General features: G+C 39.4%; 1 protein-coding gene and 1 pseudogene across 8 annotated transcripts in view; one reads left to right on the top strand and one right to left on the bottom strand.

Annotated features, from left to right (window-relative positions):
• The window catches only part of NPHP1 (nephrocystin 1), an 81604-nt gene that overhangs the window by 43679 nt on the left and 17267 nt on the right, over positions 1-20658 (bottom strand). For all 8 annotated transcript variants that reach the window (XM_055107426.1, XM_008951906.4, XM_003804309.5 and 5 more), the window contains exons 3-6: positions 12363-12423; positions 11161-11285; positions 2550-2742; positions 1196-1297 (exon numbers count right to left, since the gene is read on the bottom strand). In XM_055107426.1, the coding sequence (XP_054963401.1) occupies positions 1196-1297; positions 2550-2742; positions 11161-11285; positions 12363-12423 (481 nt within the window). The remainder of the gene's footprint in view (positions 1-1195; positions 1298-2549; positions 2743-11160; positions 11286-12362; positions 12424-20658) is intronic.
• Positions 12481-17913, top strand: LOC103782928 (alpha-centractin-like; annotated as a pseudogene).

Genomic DNA, 20658 nt, shown 5'->3' with positions numbered 1-20658 from the left:
AGGTAATTCTAGGTGGGCACCTAAACAGCTTCAGGAAGGGGACAGGTTACCAGAAAAACCAACCCAGGTATTAGAGGTTAGAACTTTCAGCCCCACCCTCCAACCTTCAAAGAGGGGAGAGGAGCTGGAGACTGAGTTAATCACCAATTGCTAATGATTTAGTTAAACACGGCTAATGAAACCTTCAGAAAAACCCCTAAATGATGGGGTTCCAGGAACTTACAGGATGGTGAACACAGCGAAGTGCTGGGAAGGTGGAAGGCCCAGAGAGTGCATGCCAGCCACCCCCAACCAATACCTCACTCTATGGCTGTTCCTGAGTTGTATCCTTTATAATAAACTGGTAAATGCAAGGAAAGTGTTTTCCTGAGTTCTGTGAATCATTCTAGTAAATTACTGAACCCCTGAGGTGATGGTATGGGAACTCGTGAATGTATAGCCAGTCAGTCAGAAGTATGGGTGGCTCTTGGGACTTGTGACTGGCAACGGAAGTGAGCAGCAATCTTGTGGGACTGAGCCTTTAACCTGTGGGGGTCTGTGCTAGCTCCAGGCATTAGCATCAGAATCGAATTGAATTGCTGACACCGGTTGGTGTAGAAGAACTGATGTAATAACACATATTTGGTGTCAGAGAAAAACCACATACTTGGTGTCAGAAGTGGCATCAGCAAAAAGATATCTCAATGTGGCTACTGAAAAATTTAAATTACATATGTGGTTTGCATCATAGTTCTACTGGACAGTGCTGATCCAGACAGAAATCTATATATCTTGGCACACAAAATTACCATGTTATTTTATGAAATAAGAAAATACAAGCTACAAACACACATGTATAGTATGTTCACATTTTAGTAAGGGGATCACATATTTGTGGAAGTTAACACAAAGTTAACTGCAGTTATGTTTTACAATAAACAATAGACACCTATTATTTGTTATGATCAGCATTAATCCACAAAGCATCCCCTCACTGTGAGATCACGTTCCAGGGCTCACATGCGTAAGAGCACTTCACAGGTCCCCAGGACCATTAATACACAATGTTTTTCCCAGGTCCTGTCCCTCCAAAATTAAAGCAAATTCTATATCTCAAGTCATTCACTAGTCAACTGACAAAAGAACACAGCTAAATGTTTTATTAAAAGCGAAAAAAAAAAAGTCTTAGAAAAGGAAGGCATAAACCAAGACTAACCTCTAGGTAGGTTCTGGGAACAAGACCTTCATTTCCTTTGGCATCCTTAGCTATCCACCAACCATCAGGTTTTTTTTCAATTACAAGGAGAATTTCCCCTTTCTTAAAGCAAAACAAAGTAAACCATTTTAAATAAAATTCAATAATCATGAGTATATATCAATACCAATGATTCAAAATATGTGCTGAAAAAAAGGCAAAATCTTTTTTTAATCCAATATTTATCCTAAGGTTTATCAAAAGCTTCCCTATCACCCGACCCCTATGTATTCTGCCTAACTCACCTAAAACCATAAATGTGACATAGTTTAATGAATCATTCCTTTTGGTTACCTAACATACACTTGAGCCATTTATGCAAATGGGAACCATTTTTCACAATCATTTTTAAGGCCCCATACTTATTCCAAAAATTCAATTACTGCATAAAATATTTTTGAATGTTTTAATATCTCTGGAAAAGTGTCTTTCAGAAGCAGCATATAAATTCCCAAAGAATATCAATTCCATTAAAGTTAAACCCTGTTTTTGAGCAAAAATAGTATTTACTGAATACAATTACCCACTTAATTCACCAGATATGTTTTGAATAACACTCACTCATTTATAAAAATAAAATTCATCTTTGAAGACAAAAGCATTTCCACCACTAAGGACACTACAAAAGCAAACACTTAATTAAAATATACATTATTGTCTAATATTGATACCATTTTCCAGGAGAATTTGAAAAAAAAATCTATAAATCAAACCATATAATTATTTGCATAATATTCTTATGTATTTTATTATTAATCAGTTACTAAACTTTGAAGTTTAATATAAGAACTAAAATTCATATATTCACTTAAATTTCTTTGGCTCATTTCTCTAGCAGAAAACACAGGCTCAAAATCACAACTTTAAAAATCACAACTTTATTGTTCTGTCCCACCTGCCACTTATTTATGCCCAGGCCAAGCAAGCATGGATGTAAGCCCCTCTCACATCTAAGCTAACAGGAAAGACTGCTACAAAACGGCAGGAAGTGCTCCCTTCTACCTCCACCTATGGACATTGCCTAACTCACTTGAATGAATTTATACATGACATTCAATAACAAATTATAAAATTTTACCCCTAAATTAGGAATTCTCAACATTAAAGCTACTTTCAAAAATCTTTAGAAGAGGTAACTTTAGTAACACAATCTCATATTACTACTGCTTGTAAATCGTAATTATTACTTATTTAAATAGATTGTTATAAAACTTCATTTTAAGAATCTGTAATACAGGCGTACAGGCAGACTTTTCTTATTCTGTTAGGTATGGACATCGACCCTTAGGTTAGGTTTCAGTCTTATTCTACCTACCTTAAATGTAAGATCTCCAACTTGCTGAGCAGTAAAATCTCCAACAGCGATGTGTTCTTCACTGGTTGACCGTTTGTGAGATTCATTTTCCTCTTTCTCTTCCTCTTCCTCCTCTGCATCTTCTTCCTCCCTACCACTGTCTTCACTATCTTCACTTTCACTTTCTTCCTCTTCTTCAGTAGGTGCCCCAACTCTACAAAAAGTGTTTCTGAGTATGACTACTTGAAATAATATACAAGAACAGACCAGCCATGAGTGTAACTTCTATATATACATGAATATCCCATATCTGGAGCTGGCAAATAAAAGAAATAAGGGAAAATACAAAGAACAGTTTCTACCATCTAGCTAAGACGGTGTGCCTGGAGAGACTGAGGCGGAGAGGGAGCTGAGTCATGTATGTGAGATGGCAGAGCATCACTGGACTTGAGGCCAGGAGACTCCGAATTCAAGTCTTGGATTCATCCATTCAGAAAATGCTGTTGAAGCATTATTATGAAGTACTTAGAGCATAGGCTCTGCTAAATTTAAATTCTGGCTCTATTCCCTCTTTGCTGGGTGACCTTGAGTAGGCTTCTTTTAAGCTCTCCATTTCTCACTGGTAAAGTGGAGATAATAATAGAACCTGCCTTCTAAGATTGTCATGAGGATTAAGATGAGTTACTACTTGCAAAGTGTTTAGAACAGTGCTTGCCCATAGCAAGCTTTCCATAAAAGTCAGTTATGATGATGACACTGATGCTGTAGGTCAAGTTCCGTGTCAGAGAGATACACAGTGGACACAAAGGTAAACCAGACATGAGTCCCCATCCTCAAGGAGCTTGCAGTGAGACAATCTAGAAAATGGAGAATTATAAAATAGTGCAATAGGTACTAGAGTAGAGGTATACACAGGATACTAAGAAATCAATCACACAAGAGGGACACCTAACCCAGGTTGCATGAATGGGAATCATAAAAGGCTATAATTAGGTCTTGAGAGATGATATGGAATTAATCAGGTAAAATGGGAGTAGAAAGGAAGGGCAGGGAGAGGAGAAAGGAGATTTAAGATTAGGAAACATCAAGTAGCTCATGAATGGTAGGGCAAGGCTTGAGGAAAATGAGTGAGAGTTGAGGCTGAAAAGAGGTACACAGAAAGTAGCCCAGGTAAGCTTTACCTTTAAAGTCGTCCCTAAAAATGAGTAGGGGAAGGACATGATATGATTCCCACTTTAGAAAGGAGACAAAGATATAATGTGGGGAACAGATTAGAAGAAAGGCTAAAGGTGAGGGTGGCTGTTGAAAGTGAGAAGTGACAACACTATGAACTAAGAAAACAGCACAGGGATGAAGAGAAGGAGGTGAATCTGAGGGTGAGGAAGAGAGAAATGCCAAATAATGTTAGCTTGGGCACGTCACTAAATCTTTCTGAATTTTATTTATTCATTCAACATTCAGCAAAGTTTAAATTTTGGGGGGCACCTACTGTGTGACAGACACTATGTGCTTGGGCTATAACAATGAACAAAACCAAGATCTTTGCCCTCCTAAAGCTTACATGAGAGAAGCTTATCTTTAAAATGGGAAAACAATACTTAGACTAACGCAAATGAACATCATTAACTATAAAACTAGTCAAATACAAGATTTTCTCTGGAATAAAAAGGAATATTAGCTGAACTTTGTTTAAAATAATGGTAGGACACTCTTATACCACAATGATCTAAAACATAAACAGGGATGTAACAACCATTTTTATACCACAAGACTAAAAAATCCATAAAATGTCATATTGATTTTCAACGTGTCTCTTTCCTTCTTTAGGAGATATTTTGCACACATTTTATATGGGTCAATTATTCTAAAATGTTGCCGAAAATAATGTGAATTTGATACGGTTTTTCCCCTTCATTAATGTAGTGAATTTCAATGATTGATTTTTTTAATGTTAAGCCAACCTCACACTCTGGAACAAATTCCACTTGGTCATGATGTATTACCCTTTTGAAATGCCTCTAGATTTTACTTGCTAATATTTTATACTGAGTTTGTGCATGTGTTCATGAGGGCCTTGCAATTTTCTTCTAGTGTTCTTGTCATGTTTTGATATCAGTGTTATTGAAAGCTTATAAAATGATTTGAAAGTGTTTCTTCTTTGTTCTCTGGAATGATTTTTTAATATTGGCACTATTTCTTTCTTAAATGTTTACAATAAATTCACCAGTAAAGCCACCTGAGAGTTTAATCTGTGGAAAGACTTTTAATTACAGATTCAACTTCTTTAGTGAATATTTTAGTAGAACTTTTAAGATTTTCTATTCATCTTGTGTCAATTTTAGTACATTTTCTTTTTAAAGAAACTAATTTTATCTAAATTTCAAACTTATTCACATAAGTTGTTCATAGTCTTTTCATAGTATCTTTTTAATGCTTGTGGAATCTGTATTGATTTTTTTTCTCTCTCTCTTTTCTTGATCAGTAATGCTAGCAGCTTATCCATTTAATTAATTTTCCAAAAACCAGTTTGGCTTTGTTGATATTGCCTACTGTATGTCTGTTTATTGTTCGCTGTTTTCTGCTTTTATTTTTATTATTTCCTTCCTGCTCTCCTTGGGTTTGTTGTCCTTTTCCTGGCCCCTAAAGTTGGATGTTTTAGTAATTGATTTTCAACTTTTTTTTCAAACTATACATTTAAAGATATAAATTTCTGGCCAGGTGTGGCGGCTCACACTTGTAATCCCAGAACTTTGGGAGGCTGAGGTGGGAGGATTGCATGAGCCCATGAGTTCAAGACCAGCCTGAGCAATATAGTGAGACCCTGCCTCTACAAAAAATTTAAAAAATTTGCCAAGCGTAGTGGCACACGCCTGTAGTCTCAGCTACTCAGGGAGGCGGAGGTGGAGAGGATCACTAGAGCCTGGGAGGTGGACGTTGCAGTGAGCCAAGATTGCACCACTATACTCCAGTCTGGGTAACGGAGACCCTGTCTCCAAAACAAACAAACAAAAGATAGAAATTTTCCCTTTAAGCACTATGCTGGTTGCAACCCAGTCATTTTATTATCATTCCAAATATTTTCTAATTGCCACTGTTATATTTTCTTTGACTCACAGTTTATATAGAAGTGTGTGACAATTTGCAAACATGTAGTAATTTCTTTTTTTTCTTTTTCTTTTTTTTTTTTTGAGACGGTGTCTCATTCTGTCACCAGGCTGGAGTGCAGTGGTATGATCTTGGCTCACTGCAATCTCCGCCTCCCGGGTTCAAGCGATTCTCCTGCCTCCGACTCCCGAGTAGCTGGGACTACAGGTGTGCACCACCATGCCCAGCTCATTTTTGTATTTTTAGTAGAGATGGGGTTTCACCATGTTGGCCAGATGGTCTCTATCTCTTGACCTCATGATTCGCCCGCCTCAGCACAGGCGTGAGCCACCGCACCTGGCCACATGCAGTGATTTCTAATTATTTTTCTGTCATTGGGTTTTAATGTCATTCCAAGTCATCAAAGAAAATATATATATATTCTACATAATTTCAAACTTTTGAAATTTGGTGACAATTACTTTATGGTCCAATATGGTTCATTTTGGTTAATGTTACAGATGCACTGAAAAGAATATGTATTTACATAATACATACTTAGGTGCTGTGTTCTACACATATATAGTCACGTGCTGCACAACAATGTTTCAGTCAACAATGGGCCACATATACAATGATGGTCCCATACATATAATACCATATTTTTACTGTACATTTCCTATTTTTGGATATGTTTAGATACACAAATACACCATTGTGTTACAATTGTGTACAGTATTAAGCACAGTAACATGCTGTACAGGTTTGTAGCCTAGGAGCAACATGCTATACTATAACTATATAACCCAAGTGTATGGTAACCTACACCTTCTAGGTTTGTGCAAGTACATTCTATGATGTTTGTACAATGATGAAATCACTTAATGACTCATTTCTCAGAACATATCCCTATCACTAAGAAAGGCTTGACTATACATGTAATTAGATCAAGGTGGCTAAGGATTGTGAATTATCTAGCTCTGTTTTAGTTCTGGCAACTTTTGCTTTTACATTTGAACCCATATTATTAAATGCATACTCATTTAGGAAGATTTTTTTTCCTACTGAATCGACCCTTTCTTTTATCATTATGAAATGTCCTTTCTTAAATAGTAAATTACTTTTAGCCTTAAATATCTGATATTATTGTAACCGTATCACCTTTGTTTTGGTTATAAAACAAATAATATCTTTGTTGTAGAACATGGAATACCTTTTTCCAGTTCTTTACTTTCACTCTCTCTATAACTGCATACTAAAGTCTATCTCTTCTAAATAGTATATATTTGGGTTAAAAAAATTCAATCTGACAATCTTTGTTGTAATTGGAGTGTTACTCCATTTACATTTAATGTAACTATTCAAATGGCTGCATTGAAACCACATTACTATTTGGTTTCTATTTGTCTCATCTGTTTATTTCTCCTTTCTTGCCTTTTTTGGGTTAATCAAATCACGTTTAGTATTCCATTTTATTGTGTTGTTTCACAAGCTACACTTCTTTGTATTATTTTGTTAGTGATTGTTTTAGGTATTACAATATGCATCCCTAACTTATCATAGTCTAATTTAAATATCACATTTCACCAAAGATAAAATAACTTTAAGATAAATAATTCCATTTACCTGCCAGCCTTTGTGCTATGCTGTGCTACTGTCACATTTTCCTTCTACATATAGTCAGTCCTTGTAACATGCAGATTCTGTATTTATGAATTCATTGGCTCACTAAACTTTATTTGTAACCTCCTAATTAATACTCACAGTGCTTTTGTGGTCATTTGTGGACATACACAAAGCAGCAAAAAATTTGAGTTGTCTGGCATACACATTCCCAACTGAAGTTGAATATGGTGACACCTGCCTTTTTTTTTCAGCTCTCATACAGGAAAGTGTCCCTTTTTTGCAGTCTATTTAGTGCCACAGTTTTTGCATTTTTGTGCTTTTTTTTTTTTTTTTTTTTTTGGTGATTTTGTTGTTTAAAATGGCTCCCAAACATAGCGCTGAAGAGCCATGTGGTATTCCTAAGCACAAGAAGGCTATAATGTACCTCTGGAGAAAATAAGTGTGTTAGATAAGACTTGTTCATGCATCAGTGATAGTGCTGTTGGTGTGAATTCAATGTTAATGAATCAATAAAATATATGAAATAAGGTGTCTTTAAACAGTAACACAAGGTTGTATGTTACTCAGTTGACAAAAACATTGTGACCAGAGGCTCACAGGAGTCTTAAGTCTGCATTTCCCCAGGAGCAATGGTTTAGCATTTACTAATCGAGTGTTCCTGGCAACTTTATAGAACATAACTACTGTAAATAATGAGAATCAACTGGATATTATAAATCCCCAAATATATCTTTTGCTTTACATAATTGAGTGTCTTTCAAAGGCACATAGAAAAGAAAAAATAGGCTTTTATATGTACCCACGTACCCATCTTCTTCAATCCTTTTTGAAGATCCAAATTTCAATGTGGGATCATTGTCTGCTAGCCTGAAGAACTTCCTTTAACATTTCTTATACTGCAGATCAGTTGACAAATTTTCTCAGCTTTTGTTTGCCTGAAAATGTCTTTATTTCACTTTAATTTTTTATACTTTTGCTGGATACAGAATTCTGAGTTGATGGTTTCTTCTTTCAACGTTTTCAAGATGTTACTGTTACTGCATTGTCTTCTGACCTGTATTTTTTCTCATAAGATGTCAACTGTAATTCTGTCATTTGTCTCTACATGTTTCCTTTTTTCCCTTGGCAGCTTTTAAGATTTCCTATTTATCTTTGGTTTTCGGTAGTTTGAGGTACCTGTGTGTGGGTTTCTTTATATTGATTCTGTTTGGGGTTCCCTGAGATTCTTGGATCAGTGGATTGATATCTCTCTTAGATCATAATTTTTAAATGTTTTCAGTCACTATCTCTTTAAATATTTCTTGTGCTTCATTCTCCCTCTTATTCTGAGACTTCAATTACAAATCTGTTACAACTTTTAACAGTGTCCCACCTCTCTCTTACATTCTGTTTTGTTCTTTGCATTTTTTTATTTTTGTGTATCAATTTGAAAAACTTTTAAGCTGTCTTTGGGTTCACTGATCCCTTCTTCTGTTGTATCCAATCTTCTATTAAACCACTCAGCAATTTTATTTCACATATTGTATTTTTTTAGTTCCAGAATTTTCATTTTGGTCTTTATTAGTTCCCATTTCTCTGCTTAAGATTTCGCTCTATTCATCTTATCAATCTTTTCCTATAAATTATTTAACATATTAAAAATTGTTGTTTTATGGTTATTTGCTAATTCTCACATCTCCGAGCTACTGATTATTTATTCTCTTGATTTTAATATATTTCCCAGATTTTTGAGTCTATACGTTGAATCAGATTTTGGAAGTTCTCAGTCATTACTTTATCAAATATTGTATTTTTTAGTTATAGAATGTTCATTTGATTTTTCTATATTTGAATTAAATACACCCATTTCCCATTTCATTCATCTTTTCTTCTATTTTCTTTACTGTATTAATCATTTTATTTAGAAGTCCTTGTCAGCTAACTCTATATCTGGATCATATCTGGGTCTGTTTTTAGTGACCATCTTGTCACTTATTGATCATGTATTTTCCCCTGCTTTTTTGCATTTCTGATTTTTTTTATACTGGTTGCTGTGATGGACACATTACACGACTCACTTACAGACTTTGGATTATGTTATATTCCTCTAAGAAATTTTAAATTATTTTAATGTTACACAGTTAAATTATCTTGTTCCTGATAAGGTCTGCTTTTAGGCTCTTTTAGAGAAGACCTACTTCAGCTTTGTCTTTATTCCTAGATCATGGTTGTTACTCTCAGGGTGTTTTCTTTACTCCCAGGGCCTGGGCCTTCTGTGTCCTCTACTAAATGCCTGAAACATTTCCCAAGTCTCTTTCCTAGAACTAGGTACAAACTCCAGTGTTTTTCCAGGACTATATGATTACCAGAATCCATTAAGCTCTCAGTCTCCCAGCAGGTACTTTCTGCCAGGCCTTGCAGGCATCATGCCCTATACAGCCCAGGAGACCTTTCAGATTGCTGGAGTTGTTTCTGTGCAGCTCCCTTCTCTCTATGGCACCTTGCTCCACAACTCTCAGTGAACTGAGCAGCTCCAAAGTGTGATCTCTGTCTCCTCAGTCGAGTAAGACTACTATTCCCTGCTTGGAATCTACCTTCCTCCACCACAGCTCATAAATTATTCCCAGGGAAAAGGTCTAGGTGAACGTAGGATTTGCTTCATGTGTCTCCCTATATCAAGAATATCAACCCTGCTTGGTAGATGCTCAATGGCTTCAAACAGATGCTTTGTATATTTTGTCCAGACTTTATAGTCATTTATGGTGGGAAGGTAAGTCCAATACCAACTACTCTGCCATTCTCAGTACTAAGAATCGGTGGAAATTCTAGATCCTTGCATCTACCACCTTCAGCATTTTTTCCCAGGATACAGTATAAAGGTTGGAGAACAACACTGAAATAGTCTGAATAACTGATTTTTTTCTTTTGCTTCCCACAAATTGGGTTTGTTCGTACAGGTTGGGTATCCCTAATCAGAAAATCCAAAATCCAAAATACTCCTAAATCTGAAACTTTTGGAGCATCAAAATAACACTCCAAGGAAATGCTCATTGGAGTCTTTCAAAATGTAGATTTCCAGATTAGGGATGCTCAACAAGTAAGTACAATGCAAATATTCCAAAATCCAAAACAATCCAAAACTGAAGATACTTCTGATCCCAAGCATTTCAGATAAGGAATACTCAACTTGTATATGTAAGTCTTCTTTACAACTTTCAGAAGCTATTATTAACATACACTCTGGCAGACAAACAATGCATGTCCCTACTTCAATTTTTTTTTTTTTAATAGAGACAGTGTCTCACTCCGTTGCCCAGGCTGTGCACTGAGGTGATTATAGCTCACTGCAGCCTGGAACTTCTGGGCTCAAGCAATCCTCCTTGCCTCAGCCTCCCAAGTAGCTAGGACTATAGGTACGTGCCACCAAGCCTGACTAGTTTGGGTTTTTTTGTAGAGATGGGGTCCACTGTATTGCCCAGGCTGGTCTTGAACTCCTGGCCTCAAGTGATCCTCCTGCCTCAGCCTTCCAAAATGCTGGGATTACAGGTATGAGTCACCACACTCAGTCTTTGCTTCAAATTTTTAAAGAATGTTTATGAAAGGGAGAACAATGCAAGTAGACATTCCAAATCATTTCCCTTTTACACATCAACATTGACATTAAATATATCATCTTTATTTTCTAACATTTGTTCATTTAGCTTTTCAGATCTCTGTTTTGTTTCAACTAAATTATAAATTGCCTGAGGGCAGAGACTATGACTTACACTTCTTTCCATCTCTCATGGGATCTAACACCTTCTATTATACACAATAAATAAATGTTGACTGATTCTATTGTTAGTGTCATTTGTTTATATCTATACTGCTATATGTCTTTGAGTTAAACATTAAAGCTATTGGTGATATATCTTTAAAAAAGAAAGGTAGAAAGGAAGCATACTCAGTTATATTTTCTCTGCTTATTGTCACAGCAAGACCCTGCAGTTGTTGGGTAAGCTTGTCCAAAAGAGTATGCTCCTCTTCTTTTCTCTGATTGTAGTTTGCAACAGGTGCAGATTCATCAGCCTATGAGAGAATATAGGTCTATTTCACTAAAAAATTAATTTCAGTTTCCTAATTTCAAAAGAACAACAAAAAATTCCAATAAGTGCTATATAACAAAGTAAATATCAGTGTGACATTACACCTATCTTAGGGAAATAAATTAGATTTAAAAGAAACAGGCAATTGTGTTGGAATGCAAACCAAATGAAAAAATAAAATTATACCACTTGTTTTAGGTTTCTCTTTTATTTTCTTGCTAAGTATTATAGACCTTCCATAGTCAGTAAGAGATATGTTCTGACAGAAGATTGGCTTTAAAGTCAATGAGACAGGCACCAATCCCAAGTTCTGCCACTTATTGACAGAAGAGGCATGGATGCTTCACCACTGAGAGCTTCAATTTCCTCACCTGTGAAACAGGAATAATTAGGTTTTCAAACAGTCTAAGTTGAAAAGTTTTGTGTCACTGGAGAAATTTGGATGAGCTCTTCAGTGACCACATATCTCAGATGCAGTAAAGGGGAGTAATATACAGCTGGAGAGCTGACTTTCAGGTACCTTCCACTTTAAAGACTCCATGAGTCTCTGGACCTGGACATCTAGCTGTAGCCAAGGCTCATGTGGAAAAAAAAAAAAAAATCCTGAAGGGACTGTCAAGGTTAAATTCCTGTTCCTCTTGTTTCTGCAGAGACATTGATATCAGAGCTGCCATTTGATACAAGAAGCTTCTTTACCACTTACCCTCAGGGCCAGATTATGCATTATTTCCCCACAAAGAAATTAAAATAAAAATAATTCTAAACTGTAAAACAACTCACAAAATGCAAAAATAAAAATAGCTCCTTCCAGGATTGTCTGAATCCTTAATAGCAGGTGAGTTCATCAAAGCTGAACATTTTTCGGTAGTTGGAGCCCTGGATTTTGCTTTGCTCCCAAGCACAGACTTAGCAAGCCTGTTTGGCAAGCCAGCACTGGCTGCAGTTAGACTATATCACTAACGTAAACCCAGGAACTTACCAACTTGAATTAACTTCCACTTAATAAAAATACTTGTATAGGAAGAGATGTTTTAATAATGTGATTAACCTCAATACTTACTTTGCTTAATTTTTGAAGAGCATTTTTATTTTCATCTATTGCCTGCTTTAACTGGATACATCTAAATTAAGAAAAAAAAGAAAATATATTGATTTTTCTATTATCAGAACCAGAAAGCTATTTTATAAAATCATTCAGTCGTTGAGCAGGCAAGGCAATTAGCCACTGTATGAACAATACTAAAAAACTGACATATGAATGCTTTTCCACCTATTAGCTCAGATGATCCTCATAGCCAAGCTGTAAAACACATAGACATGATAACCAAGCCTCAGAAACCTTCAGTGTCTCTGGGCATCAGTTTCCTCTCTCTAAAATAAGGAAGAACGCTGGACTTTAAAATGCTTCTCCAGCTCTACAACTCCATAAACCTAGGAACTAGCCTCAGAGACAAAACTGATAATAGTACCTAAAGTTTACTGTGTGCCAACCATGTTAAGCAGTTTACAAACATTACCTCATTTAAGCCTCATAACAACCCTCACTCCACTTAAAGAAAGAGAAGTTCTACATAGCTTCTCAAGCTATGTGTACCAAGTCCACATAGCTGCTCAATGGTACAGCAACAATATGAAGGCAGTTTAGGATTCCACAGTTGGCCTATTCCCACCACAGCACACTCCTGCTTTGAGCTTGGCTTGTCCAGACAGGTCCAGAGTTTTATTTATTCCACAGATGCCTCAATTCAGCATTAAGTCTTAGATACCCAAATGAGAAGTACAAAAAATGACCAAATATGAGCTATAGCTCATGATGAGATTTTTTTAATTCAAATGCTTTACTAAACAATAACCTACAAAAGTTACTTTTTTATGCCGTTTGAGTCTTTTTTTTTTTTTTTTTGCTTATAGATGTGAGTGAAATGAAATAAGCAGTGAAAAAGGGAATAACAACGTTGATCCAAGATGGCCAATTAGAAGCAGCTGTGGTCTATGGCACTCACTGAGAGGAATGAAGAAGGGCAAGTGAATTCAGCACTTTAAACTGAAATATCCAGGTTCTCACATTGAGACTGACAAGGCAAACACCTTGACCCATGAGAATGTAGAAAAGCCGGGGAACAAGGGGAACAAGAGCCAACCTTGGAGTGGCATGCAGCCAAAGGAACCCCCATCCCCAACCAAGAGAAGTGGTGAGTGACCATGCAACCCTGCCCAGAAAACCATGTTTCTCCCACGGATCTCTGCAACCCACAGATCAGGAGATCTCCTGAGTTCATGCCACCAGGACCTTGGGTCCAATACACAGAACTGTGTGGTGTCACGGCAGAGCAGCTGCTCAGGCACATACAGTGACCCAGGAATTTTATATACTCTGGCCCCAAGATCCCCAGCAAGGGGGGATATCCATCTGTATATATCCCTAGAAAGGGAGCTGAATCCAGGGAGCCAAGCAGCATTGTTCCGTGGGCCCCACTTCCATGGCCCCCACTTCCATGGCAACTCACAAGTTAAGACCCACTCGCTTGGAATTCCAGCCAGCCAACCAAAGCAGTCTGGAATCTTTCTGAGGCAGTTCCAAGTTACCGGGGCAGGGGTGGCTGCTATCTCTGGGGTTCAGTAGACTTAGCCATTCTAGCCTGCTGGCTTTGGAGAATACAAATGGTCCAGAAGAAAGAGTCCCCTCCTAATGCATCATATGTGCTCTACCAAAAAGCAGCCAGACTGCTTCTTTAAGTGGGTCTGTAATCCCATTCCACCTGACTGGGTGAGACCTCCCAAAAGGGGTTTCCAGCCACCTCCTACAAAGTGCGTTTGGGCTGGCAACAAATCAGTACTCTCCTGGGACAGAGCTTCCAGAGGAAGGAGCTGGCTGCCATATTTGCTGTTTTGCAGCCTTCACTGGTGATACTTCCAGGTATGGGAAAAACTGAGGCAATTAGGGTCTGGGGTACAGCAAACCACAGCAACACTACAGTAGAGTGTGTCCTGACTGTTAAAAGAAAAACAAACAGAAAACAACAACAACAACATCAACAATAAAAACCCAACAAAAATCCTATTTAAAGGTCAGCAACCTCAAAGATCAAAGGCAAATAAGCCCACAAAGATGAGAAATAATTGACACAAAACGCTGAAAACTCAAAAAGCCAGAGTGCCTCTTCTGCTCCAAATGACCACAACACCACTCCAGCAAGGGCACAGAAGTGGGATGATGCTGAGATGGCTGAACTTACAGAAGGAGGCTTCAGAAAGTGGGTAATAAAAAACTTTGTTGAGTTAAAGGAGTATGTTGAAACCCACTGCAAAGAAGCTAAGAATCATGATAAACCAATACAGGAGCTGATAGCCAGAACAGCCAATTAAGAGAGGAACATAACTGACCTGATGGAGCTGAAAAACACAAGAACTTTATAATGCAATCACAAGTATCAATAGCAGAATAGACAAGGCAGAGGAAAGAATCTCAGAGCTTGAAGATTATGTTTCTGAATTAAGACAGGCAGACAAGAATAGGGAAAAAAGAATGAAAATGAATGAACAAAACCTTAGAGAAATATGGGATTATGTATAGAGACCAAACCTATGACTTATTGGGGTACCTAAAAAAGACAGGAAAAATGGAACCACGTTGAAAAACATACTTTAGAATATCATACAGAAGAATTCCCCCAACCTAGCAAGACAAGCCAACATTCAAATTCAGGAAATCCAGAGAACCCCAGTAAGGTACTCCATGAGAAGATCAACCCCAACACACATAATCATGATTCTTCAAGGTCAAAATGAAAAAAAAAAAAGTTAAAGGCAGCCAGAGAGAAAGGCCAGCTCACCTACAAAAGGAAGCTCATCAGACTAACAGCATACCTCTCAGTGGAAACCCAAACCCTATAAGCCAGCAGAGACTGGGGACCAATATTCATCATTCTTAAAGAAAAGAAATTTCCAACCCAGAATTTCATATCCGGCCAAACTAAGCTTCATACGTGAAAGAGAAATAAGATCCTTTTCAGACCAAGCAAATGCTTAGGGAATTTGTCACCACCAGGCCTGCCCTGCAAGAGCTCCTGAAGGAAGGACTAAATATGGAAAGGAGAAATTGATACCACCCACTATAAAAACACACTGAAGTACACAGACCAGTGACACTATGAAGCAACCACATAAACAAATCTGCAAAATAACCAGCTAGAATAATGATGATAGGATCAAACTCACACAAAACAATACTAACCTTAAATGTAAGTGGGTTAAATGCCCCCATTAAAAAGACACAGAATGGCAAGCTGGATAAAGAGTCAAGATCCATCGGTATGCTGTCTTCAAGAGATCCACGTCATTTGCAAAGACCACATAGGTTCAAAATAAAGGGATGGAGGAAAATTTACCAAGCAAATGGAAAACAGAAAAAAGCAGGGGTTGCAATTCTAGCTTCTGACAAAACAGACTTTAAGCCAATAAAGATAAAAAAAAGACAAAGAAGGGCATTACACAATGGTAAAAGGTTCAATTCAACAAGAAGAGCTATCCTAAATACATATGCACCCAAAAAAAGAGCACCCATGTTGGGAAGAGACCCCCAAATCTGGCCATAAACTGGCCCCAAAACTGGCCATAAACAAAATCTCTGCAGCACTGTGACATGTTCATGATGGCCATGATGCACATGGTGAAGGTTGTGGGTTTACCAGAATGAGGGCAAGGAACACCTGGCCCACCCAGGGCAGAAAACTGCTTAAAGGCGTTCCTGAACCACAAACAATAGCATGAGCGATCTGTGCCTTAAGGACATGTTCCTGTTGCAGATAACTAGCCAGAACCTCCCCTTTATTTCGGCCCATCCCTTTATTTCCCGTAAGGAATACTTTTAGTAAATCTATAATCTATAGAAACAATGCTTATCACTGGCTTGCTGTCAATAAATATGTGGGTAAATCTCTGTTCAACGCTCTCAGCTCTGAAAGCTGTGAGACCCCTGATTTCCCACTCCACACACTATATTTCTGTGTGTGTGTCTTTAATTCCTCTAGCGCCGCTGGGTTAGGGTCTCCATGACCAAGCTGGTCTCGGCAACCCAGATTCATACAGCAAGTTCTTATGATTTTCAAAGTGACTTGGACTCCCATACAATAATAGTGGGAGACTTTAATACCCCACTGACAATATTAGGCAGGTCATCCACACAGAAGATTGATAAAGATATTCAGGACCTGAACTCAGCTCTGGATCAAGTGAACCTAATAGATATCTACAGAACTCTCCACCCAAAAACAACAAAATATGCATTCTACTCATCACCACATGGCACTTACTCTAAAATTGATCAAGTAATCGGAAATAAAATATTCCTCAGCAAATGAAAAAGAACTGAAATTATAACAGACCAAAATGCAATCAAATTAGAACTCAAGATTAAGAAATTCATGAATGGCACTAGCGGCAGACCCAACTGGTAGTTCCTTCCCCAGGAGAGATTCCTCTGCCGTGGAGTCTTACGATACAATCACCAACCAGCCTGTCATGATCGACAATGAATCTGGTGTGATTAAAGCTGGTTTTGCTGGTGATCAGATCCACAAATACTGCTTTCCAAAGTATGTGGGCCTACCCATGCATATTCGTATCATGGCAGGAGCCCTGGAAGGTGACATCTTCATTGGCTTCAAAGCCAAGGAGCACCAAGGGCTGCTCTCGATCTGCTATCTCACGGAGCATGGCATTGTCAAGGACTGGAATGACATGGAACACATCTGGCAATATGTCTATTCTAAGGACCAGCTGCAGACTTTCTCAGAGGAGCATCTCGTGCTCCTCACTGAGGCACCTTTAAACCCACAAAGACACCAGGAATGAGCTGCCAACGTTTTCTTCAAGAGCTTCAATGTGCCTGCTATTTTCATTTCCATGTAAGCTGTGCTCAGCCTTTATGCCACAGGCAGGACCACGGGGGTGGTGCTGGATTCTGGGGATGGCATCACCCATGCTGTGCCCATCTATCAGGGCTTTGCCATGCCCCACTCCATCATGCGAATTGACATCGCAAGCCGGAACATCTCTCGCTTCCTGCACCTCTACCTGCATAAGGAGGGCTATGATTTCCACTCATCGTTTGAGATTTCCACTCATCCTTTGAGTTTGAGATTGTCAAGGCCATAAAAGAAAGACCCTCCTACCTATCCATAAACCCCCAGAAGGAAGAGACACTAGAGACAGAGAAGGCTCAGTACTACCTGCCTGATGGCAGCACCATTGAGATTGGTCCTTCCCAATTCCGGGCCCCTGAGCTGCTCTTCAGGCCAGACTTGATCAGGGAGGAGAGTGAAGGCATCCACAAGGTCCTGGTGTTCGCCATCCAGAAGTCAGACATGGACCTGCAGTTCACGCTTTTCTCCAACATCGTCCTCTTGGGAGGCTCTACCTTGTTCAAAGGTTTTGGTGACAGGCTACTGAGTGAAGTGAAGATCAGGATATTTGCACCTCAGGAGAGACTGTATTCCACGTGGATTGGGGGCTCTATCCTTGCCTCCATGGACACCTTTAAGAAGACGTGGGTCTCCAAGAAGGAATATGAGGAAGACAGTGCCTGATCTATCCACAGGAAAACCTTCTAATGTTGGGATATCATCTTCACCTCTCTCTGAAGTTAACTCCACTTTAAAACTCGCTTTCTTGAGTCAGAGTGTTTGTGAGGAATTGCCTGTGTGTGTGAGTGCATGTGTGTATACAAGTGTGTGAGCACATGCAAGTGCCATGTGGCCCAGGGACCCCAGGCCCAGAAAGGATGAGGAACTACCCACGATGGTGACGGCCTGAGGCCTGGGGGTGACCATTAACTGGCTCCTGACAGGGAAGAACACTGGCAGAGGCCGCACTCCCTCCTCAGGTGGGCCTCTGACTGGCTGCAGGGAACTCCGTTTACTACCACGGGGAGACAGAGGGAGATAAACCACCCCCTGGGAGACCTTGCTGCTGCCCATCCTAGGCTGGACTGGCCCCACCCTCACTCCCACCCACCAGGGTGCCCTGAGGCCCCAGGCAGCTGCTGCCTCCCCTTGCTGGTCACTCCGCTATCAATGCCCCCTGACTGGGCACTGAGGACTGGGGCTGGGGTTGAGCTCTGTCTGGTTTTGTTGCCATTTTGGTTTGGGAGGCTAGAAAAGCATCCCAAGAGCTAATACAGAGACTGGAAAGTCAGGAGAGAGCAGGAAGCCCTCATGTTCACCAGGGAACAGGACCACACCAGCCACTGGAGGAGGGCAGGAGTAGTACTCCCCCTGAATGGCTGCAGAGATAATGTTCCCAGCCCATTCCCCTTCCAGGGGCCTTGGGAGAGTTTAAGGTGCCTGCTGATTCCAGGTCCTTGCTTTCCATCCGTTCTTGTTGCAATGCCATCTTCAAACAGTTTTATTTATTGAAGTGTTTGTTCAGTAAGGGGATGGAGAGAGGGAGCTCACTGCCTCCTGCCCTGCCACACTAAAGTTTACAGCACCTAAGCTTAGCCTAGCCTCCAGGGCCCCGCCTCTCCCTGCTGATGGTAAGCGGACAGTGTCCACAGGTTGCAGGACCATTTGAAATTGGAAGCTATACTCAAAGACACTCCCACCAGCCTCTTTCTCCCTCTTTCTCTTGCTCACTGCCATAGAATCAACAGGCTGGTTGCTGGTTAGATTTTCTGAAACAGGAGGTAGAATTTTTCTTTGGCAGAGGCCCCTAAACAAGAAAGGGGTGTTGGAGAGCCAGTGTCCTTAGGACTGGAGAAAGCTGCAATTAACCATGTTGCCTTTTGCCACTATAGCTGACCAGGCAACTAAGCTGTAGAGGTGGGATGGCCCCCTCTTGGCTGATCTTGGGCCACTCTTGACCTTGGACCTGCTTGGTTAAGGAGGGAGAGGGCCAGACCAGAGTGCCAGGAGCTAATGGAACCAGGCCTGACTCCTAGGAGTAGTCCAAAGGCCTTTAGCCCAGGTGGTGCAAAGCTGGGGCCAGCCTGTCTTCACCGGCACCCTCACCTGTGACACCATGACCCACCCCAATCCCAGACTCCATGCAGTAGTCTCCCCCATGCTGTCCTATGACCAAAGGCCCCTGCCAGGTATGGGCCAAAGCAGCAGGTGTGTGTGAAAGCGATGTAGCACCCCACAGACTGCAGTGCACTTAACAACTCACCTCCCTTCTCTTAGCCCAAGCCTGTCCCTCGCACAGCCTTGCACAAACCACACTGCCTGATGGGGCTCAGTGTACTGAAATAAAGTCATTCTGATAAACACATTTAAAAAAAAAGAAAGAAAGAAAGAAAGAAATTCAGTCAAAATCACACAACTACAAGGAAAATAACCACCTGTCCCTGAATGACTCAGGTAAATAATGAAATTAAAGCAGAAATCAAGAAGTTCTTTGAAACTAATGAGAACAAAGAGACAACGTATCAGAATCTCTGAAATGCAGCTAAAGCAGTGTTAAGAGGAAAATTTATATCACTAAATGCCCACATCAAAAAGCTAGAAAGATCTCAAGTTAACAACCTAACATCTCAACTAAAAGAACTAGAGAACCAAGAGCAAACAAACCCTAAAGCTAGCAGAAGACAAGAAATAACCAAGATCAGAGCTGAACTGAAGGAGATAGAGACATGAAAAACCCTACAAAGAACAAATTCAGGAGCTGGTTTTTTGAAAAAAATTAATAAAATAGATACACCACTAGCTAGACTAATAAAGAAAAGAGAGAAGAATCAAATAAACACAATCAGAAATTATAAGGGGGATATCACCACTGACCCCACAGAAATACAAACAATCAGCAGAGAATACTATAAACACCTCTATGCACATGAACTAGAAAATCTAGAAGAAATGGATGAGTTCTTGGACACATACACCCTCCCAAGACTGAACCAGGAAGAAATTGAATCCCTGAACAGATCAATAATGAGTTCTAAAATGGAGGCAGTTTTACCAAATAGCTTACCAACCAAAACACTCCCAGGACCAGATGAATTCACAGCTGAATTGTACCAAAGGTAAAAAGAAGAGTGGGAACCATTTCTACTGAAATTATTCCAAACAACTGAAAAGGAGGGACTCCTCCCTAACTGATTGTATCCAGCATCCTCCCGATACCAAAACCTGGCAGAGATACAGCAAAAACAGAAAACTTAAAGCCAATATCCTTCATGAACATCAATACAAAAATCCGCAACAAAATACTGGCAAACCGAATCCAGCAGCACATCAAAAAGCTTATCTACCATGATCAAGTTGGCTTCATCCCCAGGATGAAAGTTTGGTTCAACATATACAAATCAATAAATGTGATTCATCACATAAACAGAACTTAAGACAAAAAAAAATGACTAT

This window comes from Pan paniscus, chromosome 12 (assembly GCF_029289425.2).
Source record: "Pan paniscus chromosome 12, NHGRI_mPanPan1-v2.0_pri, whole genome shotgun sequence".
Classification (NCBI taxonomy): Eukaryota; Metazoa; Chordata; class Mammalia; order Primates; family Hominidae; genus Pan; species Pan paniscus.
This window is presented reverse-complemented; position numbering and strand designations above follow the sequence as displayed.